We start from the raw sequence: 17,361 nt of genomic DNA, 5'->3' as shown, positions 1-17,361 counted from the left end.
AAGGGTCCAGCGGAACTCAGCCGAGACAAGCAGAGGAACACAGTACATCACACACACAGGCCAAGCCACCTTCACTCCCTGTGGCCTATGCGACCAGCTCAGGAGCTCCAGGCCAGGCCTGGACCAAAGCAACACCCCATTCTACATAAGAGCAATACTACGGGCTCAGGAGACGTCCACATCATCTGTTTTTAGGGTCCTCCACTCTCTTCCCACCTCTGCCAACCCTCAGCTCTACTCTCTTCCCCCAGCCTTTCCCTCACTGGCTCTTCAATGGGCACAGGCTCCCATCTCGACTGAAACAAGCAAACCTTTGAATAAACCTGATGCTGGCCTCAAGCACTGACCTGTTTCTCTTTCATGTCCGGCCAGATCTCTCCATTTCCTCTCTTGGTGCTCCCACCTCCTGGAAAAAACGCTCCACTGAAGACAGTCTCTCAAAAGGTTAGCACTAAGGGCTCAGCAGCACAATCCAGAGCCTGTTTCCAGCCCTCCTCCTGCATGAGACCAGCCTTCCTGGACCTCCGACTCTCCTCCCCTGCATCTTGGCAAAGGCCCATCCTGGGGCTCCTGGCCCCTGGCCTGCCCTCACCAGCCGCAGCACCTTTCCTCTGTGCCCCTTGAACGATGTTGTTTTCTTCTGAGCTCCAGCCTGGGACTGAAATGGAGACAGTCTGGAAACTGCAGAGGAATCTCCCGATGCACAACGCTTCCTCTACTGCAACCCTGAGGTCCTTAGTGGCTCTCACTGCTCACGGCTGCTGAGAATCACCCCAAGTTCATTCACGAACATTGCAGGGACTCCCTATGCTCTGTTGCTCTGTTGGCAGACTCCCACTCGGATACTGAAGGCTGTTCACATTCAGCACCTGTCCCTTGGTATCCTCGGGGACTGGATCCAGGGCATTCCCTCCCCACCACAAATACCAAAACACCCAATGCTCAGGCCCCTTGTATGAAACGGTATTTTAAGTAGTCCATGCAAGAGACCCGTGCACATCCCCCCATTACTTTTTATGTGGGTAGCAATAGAGATGGCACCCAGGGCTTCCTGTCTACTAAGCAGGCACTCTGCCACCAAGTTACAACTCCAGCCGCCTCCCCTCCATACTTAAAATCATCTCTAGGTCACTGATATTACCTAACAAAAATGCAAATGCTCTGTAAATAGTTCCCATACTACACTGCTCAGAGAATGGGTGGGAAGGTCTGTGGACAGGTTCAGTACAGACACAAACATTTTGGGGGACAGTTTCAGCCAGCGGTTGGCTGCCTCCACACGTGTGAGGCTCACAACCAGAGAGGGCCGACTACACATCATCACAATTAATTAGCTGATAGCACTTGATACCATTTGACGGGCTCATTCTCATGCTGCCTAAGCTTCTTACTTTAAGAATGACTTACCAAGTAATTTCTATTGGAAGTGTCCTCACCCCTCCCCGCTGCCTGGTCCCCATGTCTGGTAGGGTGAGCAATGAAACAGGGAGTGGGGATGCTGGTGACTTGCCACACACTAGTAAAGAGCTAAAACACGTGGCCTAAGCCTCCGCAGGGCCACTTACATAGTTGTCCTGGGCTTGTCTGGCTGTCATTTCTGTTGAGATTTCTTTATCTAGATGTGGAGGGTCTGGGTGAGTGTATGTGCACGTGTGTGCACCTGTGTTCACACAGACCAGAAACAAGGGCACCAGGTGCCTTCTTCCCTCACTCCCCACCTATCTGTCTGAGACAGGGTCTCTCTCTGAACCCGGGGCTCATGTTTTCTCCTAACAGGCTAGAAGGCAGCAAGCCCTTGGAGATCTTCCTGTCCCTCCCCTCCCCAGAACTAGGGTTACAGAAATGGATTGTCACATGGGAACTAAGAGCTGAACTCTAATTCTTATGACTGTACAGCAAGCACTCTGAGCCGAGGAGCCATCTCTCCAGGCCCTGCTGCCTGGTGTTTTTGAGGCAGGGTCTCGTGAAGCCCCGAATCTCCGATTGGCCTCAGAACTTACTATGTAGCTATAAATAGCCGTGAATTCCTGATCCTCCCTTCTCTATCTTCCAAGTATTGACTTTCAGTTGATGAAAATAAATAAAGTGGCATTCTTCCTGTTTCACACCATGAACTGATTTTAAAAACGAACAACTTCTGAATACGTAATATCCACTGAAATATTATTGGACCCAGAGCTCCGTACTTTCCCACACAAGCGTCTTCAAGGAATATCTGCGAGCACGGAAGTAGAAAGCAAACCGTGGAAATCCATACAAAGACCACAGTTCAGTTCAGTGTGGAGTGGGAGTGACAGTCGGGGTGACTGGAGCCCCGGAGATGAGGGCGAGGATACAGGGTTCTTTCAGGGCTTCGCTCTGACATTCTGGCACCGTTCCCGTTCCTCACAATTATGTCATTCACCACACAAAGATTAAAGAGCTGGAGAGGCTCTCATAAGCAAGGAAGAAAGCAGAGATGACCTATCCAAAGACTGAGTGTCAAGCAGGAATCTGGACCCAGGCCTGCCCAGAGTCGAAGCCTTTTCTACTTCCATCCATCTTCTCCATCCAGTTCATGGCTAGTTCATCACAAAGCAGCGAGAGAGGACGGTGGAGATGGCCTGCACTCCCGAGCCACTGAGAAGAGCGGAGTAAAGAGGACTGCTTGGGCCCAGGAGTCAAGAGATTAACCTAGGCAACACTGGAAGAGCCCCTCCATCTGGGGGGTGGGGGGGGCAGCCACTATCCCTGTCCCCCTGTATCTCCTTATCACACTGATAAACTAGAACCTGCTGCCAGCTAGGAGCTCTGCTTCCAATAGCTCTGCAGTCTCAGGGGGGTAGCGCCAGCACAGTTCAAAAGTTCATAAGATACACGGCAAAGATAGCTCAGACAGAAGACTACTCTACTGGCCTCTCGCCACAGGTGTTTGGGAAGGTACTAGAAAATCAACTCCAGGATAATATCTAAAAGTGAATCATTGGTCGCTAAGAAGAAGAAAAAAAAGGCAAAGAGATGTAGCCAGGAGAGAAAGAACACTAGAGATGAAAACCTAACTGGCAAGATAAAATGTCTAGGTGTATCTGACCAGGGTGAGATCATGAGGGTACCTAATACTCAGCATTCAGGTTCTCTGCAGAAACCTGAAGCAAATGCCCAGGCTCAGAACAGCCTGACGATGCAGGTTTGCTGCTAAGGGCCATGGACTTCAGCAAGCTCCCAGGACGAGGGTCATGTACATACAATTTCTATGAATGATGGAAAGTGTAACGTGACCGCTGTAGCTTTTCTTTTAGGGGAATGTGAATATATGTGTAGGACACAGGGGAAATCTAGGGGTGCCATTCCTCAAGTACCATCTACCCCCGAGACAAGGGTCCCTTACTGTCCTGGGACTTGCTGAGTAGGCTGCCTGTCTTGGCCTCCCCAGTGCTGGGATTACAGCCACATGCTACCATACCCAGCTGTTTCTTTTTGTCCCCCGTGGCTTCTTGGGAATCAGACTTGGATCCAAAGGCAAACACTTTACCAAGTGAATTATTTCCCCACCCGCCTTTTAAGACAAGTTTTTCTCATGTGCCTGGAGCTGTCTTCAAACTAACCATATAGCCAAGGAGGGCTTTGAACTCTTGATCTTCCTGCCTGCGCCTCCCAAGTGCCAGGATTACAGGCTCCTGTGACCATGCTGGGCTTACAGAGTGCTATGACTGGACCCGGGGCTTTGTGGATGCTAAGCTGCAGCCTCGGGCTCGCTGCGGCTTTTTAAATAGAATCATATGTCTGAATTAACCAACAGTAAGAGAAACTCGCTACACATGGCACTAATTAGTTTTTCTCAGATTTCCTCCCACATGAAGCAGAAAAGAGGAGAGAGAAAAGCGAAACGACGAAGCTCATACCCTACCCACGGGGCTGAACCTCTAAGTAGCAAGGAAGGCTGGGAAGCTGGGATTACAGAGAAAAAGACAGACAGACCAGAGAGGAAGAGGAAAAAGGGGGCCTCTTTCTGCTACATTCTTGATCCCAGTTCTCTGGCTTTGCCATTGCGGATGCTCCGCCCAGGGGGCACACCCACTCCCTGCACTTCCCAGTTCTTACTCAGAAGGCAGATAGATACGCAGAGAAACCAGGCCAGAAAGGCAAAGAGGACCCAGGACTTCGAGTGGGCAGGGCATGGGGGGAAAGAGGCATCACCCAGGATGCTACGGGAGTTCTGGACAAGAATGCAGACACCCCAGCACATTCCCTATGAGAAAGGAAACAGAGTAAGGATGCTTGGTGACCTGGTCCTGTCCTGTCCGAAGCCTCGAGTACAAGTGAAAGCTCAGCTTCTGGAGACAGTATCAACATCTGCACAACAAACACAGCTCAGAAGCCAGAACTGACCAAACCGGCCAACAAAATACTTGCCCGGTCAGCGAACTCAACACCATCTATATTGTGTGCGCTTTGGGCTAATTCTGAACACTTGATGTGAATGATCGAGGTCAGATATCTACCGGAAATCTTGTAAAGCCAGTATTACATCTTCTCTGCACAGGTGATACATAAACAAGTTAAATCACCTGCCCAAGGTCCACAGTGAATCTCAAAGACACTGGATTCAAACCCAGGGCACCCATTCTTCACTGCCAGGAACCGGAGGTGACATTGCCAGGAGGCCTTTCAGTGTTCAGAAATGTCGTGTGTTTAGAAAACTTGACGAAGATGTTTATATTGCTTACTATAAAGACTAGACGTTTGAGTCCCCACAAACAACCTGACGGACACCCCCTTTCCAGAAATGCTTACCAAAAGGATGGAGGGCACAAGACAGGCATCAACAGTTCAGAGCCACACAATATATGGTTAATGGCAAGAAGAACATGGGACCTGCCCCCACGCTGAGGACAAGCTCCACACGGCTACCTTCTCATCATCATGAGAAGGAAGTTAAGACGCCTACAGTGATGGTGAAACAAGCCAAACAAAACCATGCAACTGTGCTTCACAAGAGGAAAAGATAGTCACAAACAGTATTAGCCATCTAAGCCATGGTGTACACGGGACAGCGTACAGAAGGAAAAAAGCTCATCCAGTCAAAACACCCCCATGCACATGAAAGAAAGAAAGAAAGAAAGAAAGAAAGAAAGAAAGAAAGAAAGGAAGGAAGGAAGGAAGGAAGGAAGGAAGGAAGGAAGGAAGGAAGAAAGAAAGACCTCATTAATCTTCCTGTCCTAATCTGGAAGGGAAACAGTCAGAGGAAACACACGCACACACATACATACACGCACGCGCACGCCGTGCACACCCCTCTAGTTACTGGACGTACCGACAATGTTTTCACTGTTCAGCCTGTATCTGAAATCTGAAGCTGCAGGCTAACAATATAACGCTCTCAGGCTGTGAAAGGCCACAGGACAGTAAGCGTGAAAGACCGTGATCCAGAGGTGTGGAACCGCCCCTCGTCCTTTCAAAGTGTATCTTCTTGGTTTTGGTTGACATGAGGGGAAGGGGTAAGGAAAAGAAAAGTGAGCTAGCAGACAAACCTCAATAATTAGTCCCTTCCAGCAGCATAGACGGCCACCCTGTCTCACTTCAGAACAGGCTTTCCAGAGGGGATCTCTACCATTTCAGTCTAACTGGAAGTCCATGAAAGAGTTTTCCCAAATCAGCAACAAGATAGAATTATTGTAGTGGTTAAGTTTTCAAGGTGCTATTAATGCTAGAGCAAGTTATTTTACGAAACAACACAAGGCCAGTGTTAGAACACACTTCTTTATAAAGATCCAGCACTTGAGAGGCAGAAGCAGGTGAGACTCATCTTTGAGAGTTCGAGGCCATCCTAATCTACACAACAGCCAGTTCCAGGGCTACACAGTCAGACCCTGTCTCAACCACAACTAAACAAAACCATCTAAGCCCTTCCAAAACGTCAGACCTGCCAACAGAATTCTCTTATAGGGGTGACTACTTAGCAGATTGATTTTCAGCTGTTAGAGACAGCAAAATCTATTCCTGATTGACAAATTCATTAAATCAGTAAATATTTACTACAACTTCCAAGATAAGTTTGCATTTCTTATAATAAGGATTGTATATAGTTACACAGCATCTCTTATGTTCCAAACCACAACCTAATAAGGACCTTGAGATGCATCCCTGAATAAGACCTGGAATCTTTATCTCTAATGGGCAGAGATAGGTAATACCAAGTATTTAATGAGAAATTGTCCAACTTCAGTACTTTAAAAAAGGATAAACCCTGCCTCAGTGATTCTGGTATGCTGCCTTAAGTGGTTTTATTATTTTTATTTATATATGTACTTATTTTGGAGGCAGGGTCTCACTACGTAGCTATGGCTGGCCACAAACTCACTAGAAATCTACCTGCCTCTACCTCCCAAGACCTGGGATTAAAGAGTGCACCACCAAGTCTGACTTCAGTGATGATTTACGCTGGAGTCACCAGGGAAATACCCTGACTCAGGCCACTCCAAAACGCAGCTGTTTGCTCAGAGGGCATGGGGCAGACAGCTGAACGCCAGGATGTCATGGGTCCTGGCCCTCATTTTATGATAGGACTGTTTAATCTACTTTTTAAGTGCCTTAAACTTTTAGTAATGTCTTCCAAAGTGGCTTTTAGCTGTTTGGGACTACCACTAAGTGACCAAAAAGACTCTCCAAGAAGCTAGTTTGCTCAAGCCAGACTTTCCAATGGGCTGTGAGAACACCCATTCCAATCACACGTTCCCATCTCATTCTCAACACTCAGGCTCCGCCTAGAAAACACTGTTGTAAGGCACTAGGGGTGGGGTACCAACCCTTTCCACTCCTGTCCATTTCCTCCACTACCCTGAGAGCTCTAAGGGCCCTGCAACATCTGCCCCAAGGGCCAGCTTTTACTGGCTCCAATATTTGTTTAGACCCAACTGTCAGGAAACGTTGCCCTTCCTTAGAGGGTCTGTTGGTCTTATTGTTTTCGCTTTCTTTTTTCCCTTTTAGTCTCACAGAGCCTGTTCAACCTGGACAGCCACAGGATGGTTCCCCCTCCTTTCCTCAAGGGCCTAAGAGTAGTCCTACTTCCAAGGCCAGTAAGGATTCTGGAGATCACAGTTACTGGTCCTTTTGTTATTCCTTTCTTTCATTGTTATTTAAAGCCAGGCCAGAAATGCCGGGTGCACACCTATAATCCCAGTACTCAACTGGGAGGTGTCGGCAGGAACAGGAGGGAGGGGTTTAAGATCATTCTTGGCTACACAGTGATTTCGAGATCAGCCTCAACTCCATGAGACCCTGTCTCAAAAAAGAAGAAACACGTGATCCACAATGCGGACTAAAGGGATTTTTTTTTTTTAATCCAGGCTTCCACATTTTCTTGCCCTATTTTTTAAAATAGGTTTGCATGTTCTGCTATGTGTGGGCATCTCACAAAATAAAGGTTTAGTTTCAAAGATGCCGCCTTGGAATATTACTGATTCGAAGTATTTAAAATCAAAGATGCCTTCAATTCATTGGTGGGCTGCTTTCACCACTAAAATATAAGCTCCATGCTTTCTGATACAATCTGAGTTCTTAGAAGAGCAGGACAGACAACGGCAAGAAACAAAATAGCCAAACCTTCTATGTCATAAGCCAGGACTCCAACAGACAGATGTCAAAGGACCTGCCCATATCATCATCCAAAACAGGAACTAGCCAAAGTGGGGGAGGACCTAGAATCTACATCTGCTGGACTCAAACTCCACTCCACGCTACCTACCAAGACATGAAATGGTAGTTTAAGAAAGAAAACGAACTGGAATTCTAGCTAAATGCTTAAGAGTACTGGTTGCTCTTGCAGAGAAACTGGGTTCGACCACCAGGACCCACTTGGTAGCTCACAGTCATCTGTAACTCCAGTTCTCAGGGATCCAAAACCCTCCTCTGGCCTCCAGAGGTACAAGGTGCACAGGCAGACCTGCAGATAAAACACCCATACACACAAAATAATAAACAAAATTCTGATATTTATCAACAAGTAAATTATACAATCCATGGGGGCGGCGGGAGAGAACGGAGCTGCTATGTGAGAAGCTCATACTTCCGTGCGTCCGCTCTTTATCCAACAGCCCTACTCTCCCAGTCAAAAACCAACACCTCACTCAGGCATGCAGACTGGTTTCTAAGCCCGGACAGGTGATGAATACCATGACAGGAATAATTACTATGTCAAGTAGTAACAGGTGGATGACCAAAATAGGGGTGGGCAGGAGCAGACAGCAGTGTCCAGTGGTTGAACATATCTAAGTACTTAGCTAAACTAAGACACCGATCCTTGGAATTCTTAGAATACTCTGAGTTTCTTCTCTGACCTTGGGCCAATCACACCCTTCCTGAGCCCAGCATCCTAATCAGAAAATGATGCTGGAATCCCAGTGGTCATTCTCACCTCAGCCGACACCTCTGCTGCTGAGATCAAAAGGATTTATATGAAAGGGTCCTGTAAGACAGCCCCGCATAAATAAAGGGGTTGGTTTTTTTTTTTCAAATGGGCTTGATGTTTAATCCCAACAGCCTTTATAAATTTCCAAGGGTTCTAAAAAAAAGAAAAAAAAAAACCCTGAGGATTTACTGTTTCCAACACTTACAGTAATAGCGATCCAGCCTGAGTCTCTGCACTTCCTGGGGTTATTGGCTCAGTTAGAACTACAAGGGAAGAAGCTATTATGCCAGTCAGCAAAAAGAAAACCAGCTTGGATACTAAGAACCAGGAAAAGCCAAGTCACTTGAAGGGCTGCCAACGTCACCAGGACCTCATTTACAATGCAAAGGTAAAGAGACTCAGTGGGCGCCAGAATCCCAGAGGGAATTAAAATTGTGCGCCGCCAAGCCGCGCCGAAGCACAAGCTACCCAGCTCTCACACGCCAACGCCCTCGGCTTCCTAAAGCTAGGGCTATAAACTTGGAAGGACCGCTATTTTGCAACGCGTCTTTCAATTGGTGAGTGCTGTCCTCCAAACAAACTTTTCGGCCTCTTTAGGGAAACTTTAATACAGACAAAACATTTTTTAAAAAGGTTAAGCCCCTGAAGATTACAGTTTTAGAATACAGACGAAAATCAGCCCCTTGCTCCAAAGACTGTTTAGAATCTTCTAGATGAACTACAAAGGGGTGCGCTAGCTACAACAGCGGGAGAGAATAAACCACGCTCTTGCTAGCAGTCTGACAACTGTGCGTTTCATTACTTCTACGCGATTCCCTTCGCACCGCAGACACCCGCAGCTTCGGGGTGTCAACAGCCCTGACAATGCCAATGCATTCTACCAGAGGTGGGACAGCGCGGTGACAATCCTGACATGCTTCGACTCCCGGGAGGTTAATGGGAATTAAACCACAGCAGCCCTCCTTTGTGGCGCTTTGGCCGGAACAGCAAAAAGGAGACAATGAGCGGTCTGTGCGCAGTTCCACGCGGATTGGCTGGTTCCCCCCCCCCCCCGAAACCCCTGATGTCATGGACTTGGAATGCAGGCAGGGAGGAAGGAAAGAGAGGATTTGGGGAGGGGGACGCCTCTCATCTCTTTCCCAGACCAAAAGTCCGAGAGATAAACCCCGATGCATTCTTGAGATGAGTACTCGGAAAAGCAGGGTAGCCAGATTCCGATCTCTCCAAAAATATAACCCGCCACAGCAAACAAACCCCCGAACAAAAGCGACCCTTCCGAGAGATCGTGACAATTAAACGAGCTGCAAACTTCTCAGAATTGCATTTCTAAGTCTCCCGTCAACAGCTGAGCCGGCTCTCAGGCTGCGCGTTCAGGCTTTTGTCTGGGTTTCCCTCACCAGAGCCAATGGCACCGAGGCACCACCGACGGGCTCCCTTTCCGCCCGCGGGTCCCAGGGGTCGGCGGGACACTCAGCTTCCCCTCCCTTGGAGAAGGAGAGGAACAATGAGGGGCCCGGTTTGGCCACGTAACCGCCCAACTTCGTTTGTGGGAGGAGGGGGCCAGGATGGGAGGAGGCGCAGGGTCCCACGGCAGCCCCGACTCAGGCGGATGGCGGGGGCGGCAACTCCCGGAGTCCGAGCCGCGAGGCCAGGCCCCGCCTAAGGGCCAAAGACCACTCTGGAGCGCCCTCTTCCCCGAGGGGCGCATCCTGCAGCCTTCGAGCGGGCCCCGCGGCGCTGCAGGACTCCAGGCGTCCGGGAACCCACCGGCCTCCAGGGCCGCGGCGCGGGAACAAAGCCAGGGCCAACGCGTGCAAGCGGGCTTCGTGAGCTGGGGAGCGCGCACCTCTCGGGCAGCCCCGACGTCTCTCCGCGGCGGCTCGCAGCCCTCCCTCCCCGCAGCAGACCGACCCCAGACATCTCGCGCGCATACCTTGTTCTTGACCTCGGCGGAGAGCCCGTAGGAAGGGCCCTTGTTGAAGTGGGTCATGGCGGTTCCGACGACGGGAAGCGGCTGCGCTCGGGCTCGGGGGGGTCTGTCGCCCTCGGTGTCCCTACTCCTCGTCCCAGCGGCGGCCGCGCGGGAGATGCTCGAGCTCGCTCCTCTGCGCGGCGCGAGAGACTCCGGGGCGCGGCTGGGGCACGCGGGCGATGCTTCGAGGGTTCGGTCGGACTCGGGTCCCGCGGAGGCTCAGGGTCACTCTAGAGTGGGGCTGGCTGCCCGGCTCGCTGCCCGCTCCGCAGCTCCGCACGCTCTGCCCCCAGCCTGGTCCCCCCAGGCCTCCGGGGATTGGCCGGGGAGCCCAACCAATGGAGCGCCGCCTCCGCCCCCTCCCCGGCTCCAGGGCTTCGTGGCCAATGGCAGCGCGGCGGGCGCGCCGCTCCCTCCCGCGGGTCCCAGCCCCCGGCCCCGCCCTCACGCCACCGGGGACCTCAGCGCCCCTCCTCCCGGCTGGTCAGCGGGCTGCGGCCGCCCCGCCCCGGCGCCTGGGGGCTTCCCAGCCGCCGCGGTTCTCATCGACTCCCAGGCATCCGTGACGCTCCGTCGATGGAGGGGGACAGGAAGCTCCCCGAGCTGGCCCGCCGCTAACCGGCCACTCCATCCGCCTCCGCCCGGATCACCGCGCGCCCCGATGCCGCGCTGGAAATCCCGGGAGCAGCCTCCGAGCCCACATGGCTGGCACAGGGAGGCTGCAGCAACACCTGCCAGGTCCTCCCTCCCCACGCAGCTGCCGCACCTGTGTGGGTCTGACCTCTGTCTTGGTCAAGGCTCTTTGCCAAATTCCTGCTCACCCTGTCTACACTTTAAAAGGAGTGCGAAAGAAATTGGGGAAAGTGCCATGGCAAAGTCTTGGGGGTTTTTCAGATCCCTTTCTGGATTCGCACCGGTTGCCCTCTGCACACGCGTCTTTACAGGGAGGAAGTTCAGCCAGTCCAAAAGTCTAGGTGGCTGTTGCCCTGTTTAGTTTTAGTTTGTTCCTTTATTTTTTACTTAGAGGACTGTCCTGAATCAGGAGTCTACCTGCTTTTGTTTGTTTTCTTTTTAGTCAGAGATCTCTTTGAATCAGCACTCTGTATTCTTTCCTGTCCCCTTCCTTTCTTCTGATCTCAAAGGCAAACTGATAGAGGAAGGTGAGAACAGAACATTGGCCCTTGCCTCTGCTCCTGGGACTACACTGGACTGTATGCCTTCCAGAGGTTAACCCATTTACTTACCCAGAACTACGAGGTAGAATTCACGTCTGTTTTAGCGGCTCGAAGGCTGCAACTCAGATTCCTAATACGACCAGAGTCACCACCTCCATTGTGTCACCTCACGCCTTGGCGTTTTGGAGCACACCCAGGACGGGTTTCACTCCTCTGAGTCCTAATACAAGGGTTTTATTTTCCCAAATACAAGCTGATGTTCCAGATGAGCCCACAGAACCGGGGATGGCTGCCTGAATCAAACGAGCCCAAATAGCCAAGTTGAACCTTTCTGGGATAGAAATAAGGAAATATGGCATGGTGTCCCAGCAATTCCAACACAGAAGGATTGCTGTGAGTTTGAGTCGGAGGTCAACCTGAGCTATAGAGAAAAGAAAAAGGCAGAAACTTTCTGTTAGCTGAAAGAATTTTTCATCAACTCTGTAAGGTACAGTGTGATGGGACAGGGATGGGTCGAATAGGCAGAAACGTGAGATGACTTAGGATTTACCGATTGCTTCTGAAGGTCCTAAGGCTAATTAGGGCATTCTTTCCACAGACAGATGACGCAACTGACCCAATATGATGATGGAACGAGTGGTTGGGGCTGTTTTTCCGGTCCTGTGATAGTGGCCCTGTGTCATCCAGCAGACCAAACCCATTTTTTAGAACCAGCACTTGAAACCTGGCAGCCAGATTTGAAGTAGAAATTACAGCCCCCGCCACAGCTCTCCTGCAGAACCCCAAGCCTCGGGGCTTCTGTTTGGCCACAGTGGGTAAGGAATTGTGGTCAATGCTATTTTGGTCTCCTAAATCATCCTGGGTACAACGCTTGGGAGTTCTATTCCTTTTTGTCGCCCAGGGCGTGGATCCTAGTGTTTAACAAGTTATCACTAAGGACTAACAGAGCTTCAAAGGTGTGTGGTATGAAAGGCACCGCCCAGGGACAGTGGCAGCAGTCACAGCTGTGGGCATTTAACGCTCTGGTCCCTCTGTGTGGCTTCGGAATGAACATTAGCGTTCCCTCTACTCTTATCCTCCCCAAAGTACATTTGTGTGGCTCTCCCACCAACACTTAGGGAAGTACTGTTGATCCCAGCGGGTTCTGTCAGTGTGGCTGGGTTATTCTCCTTTAGCGCCCTGCCAGGGATAAGTAAAGCTGTGTCAGGACTGAAATGTGGAGGCAGGGATGGGAAAGCACCTTAGTCCCAGCACTCGGGAGGAAGAGGCAGGCGGATCTCCGTGAGTTCAAGACCAGTCAGAGCTAAACAGTGGGACTCTGTTTCTTAAAGAAGGAAAGAGAGGAAGAGGGGGGTGTGTGGAAGACTTTTAGCCTTGGGAATAAGGAGGCCAAAGAGATACTTCAGTGGGCAAAGATGCCTCCTGCATAGCCTGATGACCACGGCTCTACAAGCTCAAGTCCCCAGAAGCTGTATGAAATCCCTTTTGTGTATGTGGGGGTGGGATGGAGGGGTATTTTCTTGATTTGGGGGATGTTGCTGTTTTGAAATAGATCTTCACTCTGACCATCAAATTAGCCTCAAAATGAAGTCAATTCTTCTGCCTCAGCCACCCAAGTGCTGGGATCACAGGCATACAGCTAGGTCTGACACAGAGTTGCCAGCTGAAATGACTCTTGTAAGAAGACTCTTCTCTTTTTTGTGCCCCTTGAAGTGATATTGTTGGTATAACCAGCTCCCTAACCCCCCCTCACATGGCATAGTTACTCACACCTGTAATCCCAGCACTAGAGAAGCTGGGGCAGAAGAATCACTGAGACTTCAAGGCTAGCCTGGCTACAGTATAAGACTTGGTGATGCATACACATTTAACTCTAGCACTTGGGAGGCAGAGACAGGAGGATCAAAATTCAGTGTCATCCTCAGCTGCATGGTTAACCGAGCTTCCAAACTAACTAAATTAACCAACCAAACTAACACTTGTTAGGGTCCTGAAGAAGTCCCACAAAGACCACCGTCCATGTATACAATTAGCAAAAGCATTTATTATCCTAAGATGGTTCCAGCCTAGTCCCTCATCCTTACTGTGGAGGTGAAGGGTGCATTGGGGATTGATTGCCCTTTGTTCATGTCTTAACTGACTTGTTCACTCTTCTCATCCCACCCCCTCCCTCCTCTTCTACTTCCTTTTCCCCTCTTCTGGATGACTTTCCCATCCCCCTCCTTCCCTCCAACCCCTTTTTCATTTTATCTTAATACTTCAATAATTTCACTGATGGTCATTCAAGATCTAAGGTGGTTGACTTCTAGGTTAGGTGTGCACCAGTGCCTTTGGGTTTAACAGTCTGGAATTGAGCAAGAGAGCCAGGTGATGAGGTCTGGGAGACCTCCCATGACGGTTTTGTGTACGGTGTGCTCAGGGACAGTGTGGTTTTTTTGTTTGTTTTTGTTTTAGTTTTTGAGACAGGATTTCTCTGTGTAGCTCTGAATGTTCCTGAAACTTTCATCTGTAGATCACGCTGGTCTTGAACTCATAGATCCAGCTGCCTCTGGTCGGAGCTCTGGGATTAAAGACATGTCCCACCACGCCCAGCGCCGTTTGTGTTTTAGAAAGATTCTGATATGTTGACTGATTCTCAGGTAATGAGGATCATAGCCTCTGGGCCGTCCATCCATCCCACACATTTGCTCCTTTTCAGTTTCTTTATGTTCGTTTAAGTCCTTGAGTTTGATGTAGCTTAAAGACTCCTGCCTATAAGGAGTAGGGCAAACACCGAGAATCTCCGCCAAGCGAATTTTCTAAAGAAAAGCAACGGCCTGCATTCCGGTGCCACATTCCAGTCATCCTTATTGCTTACCAAAGACTTAGATAATTTGATTTAAGAAGGGATCAGAATACTAATGCAGTTTAATTCCTTTGTAAACTTGTTTACACTGAAATATTAAAGCCAGACTCCTTTCTGAAACACAACTCTTTTAACACCGTGGCAAGGGAGAAGCTTCAATCTGTTCAAAGTTGCTGGGCACCTGTTTCTTAAGATAATTATGTTTAGTTGCATCTCCAACACACACGCATGCACACTTAACCTTTTGATAATGAAGATGCTTGGATTGATTCAATGATTTTTAAAGCATTCATATAGGAAACCGAAGATCCTGCTAAACCAAACTTTGTTTTCCTTCCCATTAGATTCTAAGTGTCAAGAGGGCAAGAGCCACCCAATACTTCAGACAAGGATAATAAGTATTCATTAGTCATGGCTAGGAGCTGAACTCTGTGGTAGGAACATGGCCTAACATGTGCAGGGTCCTGGGTTGCCCCTCAGCAAGGTGATGACCGCTACGGTAAGGTATTGGGAGGTGGTTAAAATGAAACTTTGTTCGTAATGCAAGGAAACTTCAGTTTAGCCAACCAGAAACCAGCAGCTAACTTCTTATTAGGATTTAACCAATCAGAGGTTTCCTTTGCCTTGTCTCTGCAAACAGTTCACAAAAGCCTTCCTTCCCTTCGCTGTCTCTGTCTGGAACTGTGCTGGTTAGGGTCCAATTCTGCTTGACTCACGAATCAAGGCCACTTCATTATTTCCGAGTCTTAGTCTCATGCAGCTCAGAATGGACTGTGTAGCTAGGGATGACTTCAAACTCCTAATTCTCCCCCCCTCCCCCCGCACTACCTCGTGCCATGGTGAAAGATATTGTTTATAATTTTTGTTTTAATTTTTGATGGTGCTCAGGATTAGCTATATCTGGGACCCCAAATAACTTTTAACTATTTATATTAAAAATTATTATTAAATAATTAACTATTAAATATATTTTTCATATCTAAGAAAAATATAAGTTGATAAGGAATGCAGTCTATAAGTGAACCTATTTCATTGAATTTTGTTGTTTGCTGAGTATCGACCCTGTACCAGACTTTTAAGGTACAGATCTTATCTTTCGGGGCTTCCAATCTAGGAGGCAGCTGGGTGTTGAATACAGTCCGGCCAGGACTCCTGGAACGCGCTTATCAAGTGCTAACATCGCCCTCGAGGCTGTGTGTGTCCTATGGAAGAGTGGTCTGGGGAAGAAAGGCCTGTCAACGGAGGTGTGACTGTTGATAAGACAAAGGGAGGATACATTCCTGGGAGAGGATGGGCTTGAAACCCCTGAAAAAGCAGAGAAGTAGCTGGTGGCATTGAGTGGGGTGGGAGTAGGGCGGAATGATGAAGGAGAAGGGCCAGGCAAAGGTCAGATAGGGCAAGAGGGCTCTGAAGGCTGTGAGGAGTTTGGCCTTAAAGGAGTAAGTAAGGTTATGGTTTGGATGGATGGAGAGTATGGTCCCAAGGTCCATGTGCCAGAGGCTTGGTCTCTAGTGTAGAGGGGTGTTAGTAGACTCTTCTAGGGTAGGGCTTAGGGAGGCAGACGACCCCACTGGTAAACTGCTTGTTGTAAGAACATAAGGACCGAGTCTCATCTCCAGAACCAGTATAAAAAACCCGGGTGTAGTGGTGCGCATAGATTCCTCAGCACTAGGGTGGTGAAAGGATCGGACCAAACAGCTTAGCAAATTCCATGTTAAACTGAGATACACAAAAGCAACACAAGGTTGGCTCCTGCATACATATGAATTCACACATAAACACAAACATGCACTGAGGTAGTTTGAAAAAAATAACGGCCCCCACAGGGAGTGGCACTATTAGGAGGTGTGGCTTTGTGACAGTGGGCGTGGCCTTGTTGGAGGAAGTGCATCACTGTGGAGGCGGGCTTTGAGGGCTCATATGTGCGAAGGCCGCACCCAGTGTTTCAGTCAGCTTCTGTGTGCTGATCAAGTAGACTTCCCAACTCGTTTTCCAGCACCATATCTGCCTACACGCCACTGAGAAGTTAATGGACTAAACCTCTGAAACTGTGAACCAGCCCCAATTAAATGTTTTCCTTAGAAGAGTTGCTGTGGTCATGGCGTCTCTTCAAGAGCAACAGAAACCCTAGCTGAGATGTACAAAGTAGGGCCGAGTGGGAGGGAGGTGGTTGGGTCATTAGCCCTCAGAAAGGATTAATGCAGTTCTCTTGGGACCTTAGTTCTCTTAAGAATGGGCTGTTCTGAAAGGAAAGACCAGACTGGTTCCTCCCTGCTTCAGGCTTCCAATCTCTCTGCCTGCGCCATCTCTCCCTGTGTATCTACGTTCCTGCCATGATGCCATCCGCCATGCTGAAATTCTGCATTGTAAGAGTTTGTATTTTCAGCCTCCGAAACTTCGAGTTAAAGAGCACGTAAGAGCACGTGGCTCCTGTTTGTGAGACAGCCCCGCACAGTCCAGGCTGGCCTTGAACTTGCTACCTAGTTGGGATGCCCTGGAGCTCTGGTTTTCCAGCCTCCACCTCCCAAACTCGAGGCTTGCAGGCATTCCTGACCATGTCTAATTTTATACATCTCTGTGCCTTGAAACGAGGGCCTTGTCCTTGCTAGGCGAGCACTCTACTTATTGAGCTATCTCCCAGCCCAAGCTTGTATTTAAAGCAGCATCAGATGTATTTTTTACATCAGGAAACAGACTACTGTAAGTAACAATGAAGACAGGAAGTCAAAAGAAAAAAAAAAAAACAAAAAAACAAAACAACCCTCTGTGTGTTTCTGAATTAAAGAAGGATTAAAATAAGCCCAAATTAGTTAGGCATTAAGGTGATTTAAAAATGAAGTCTTGAGTAGTGTACCTGGTAAGTCAGCCCCACACTGAGATTGGTAGACGAGGAATGTGATTCAGGCCTCCCAGCTGCTTGGGTTAGAGTGTCAGTTCTAGGGCAGCCCAAGCAATTTAATTTCATCTGAATTAGAAAGTGGGC

The 17,361-nt window shown here is 49.1% G+C and overlaps 1 protein-coding gene across 1 annotated transcript in view; it reads right to left on the bottom strand.

Moving 5' to 3' along the window:
- Nucleotides 1-10,628, bottom strand: part of Cnn3 (calponin 3) — a 29,966-nt gene extending 19,338 nt beyond the window's left edge. The window contains exon 1 of the mRNA XM_050134379.1: nt 10,320-10,628. Coding sequence (XP_049990336.1) covers nt 10,320-10,376 — 57 coding nt within the window. The 5' untranslated portion in view covers nt 10,377-10,628. The remainder of the gene's footprint in view (nt 1-10,319) is intronic.
- Nucleotides 10,629-17,361: the final 6,733 nt, after the last annotated feature.

This window comes from Alexandromys fortis, unplaced genomic scaffold, assembly GCF_014885135.2.
Source record: "Alexandromys fortis isolate MF-2015 unplaced genomic scaffold, M_Fortis_MF-2015_v1.1 scaffold_19, whole genome shotgun sequence".
Classification (NCBI taxonomy): Eukaryota; Metazoa; Chordata; class Mammalia; order Rodentia; family Cricetidae; genus Alexandromys; species Alexandromys fortis.
The sequence above is the reverse complement of the archived record's forward strand: the minus strand, read 5'-3'. Positions and strand labels throughout refer to the sequence as shown.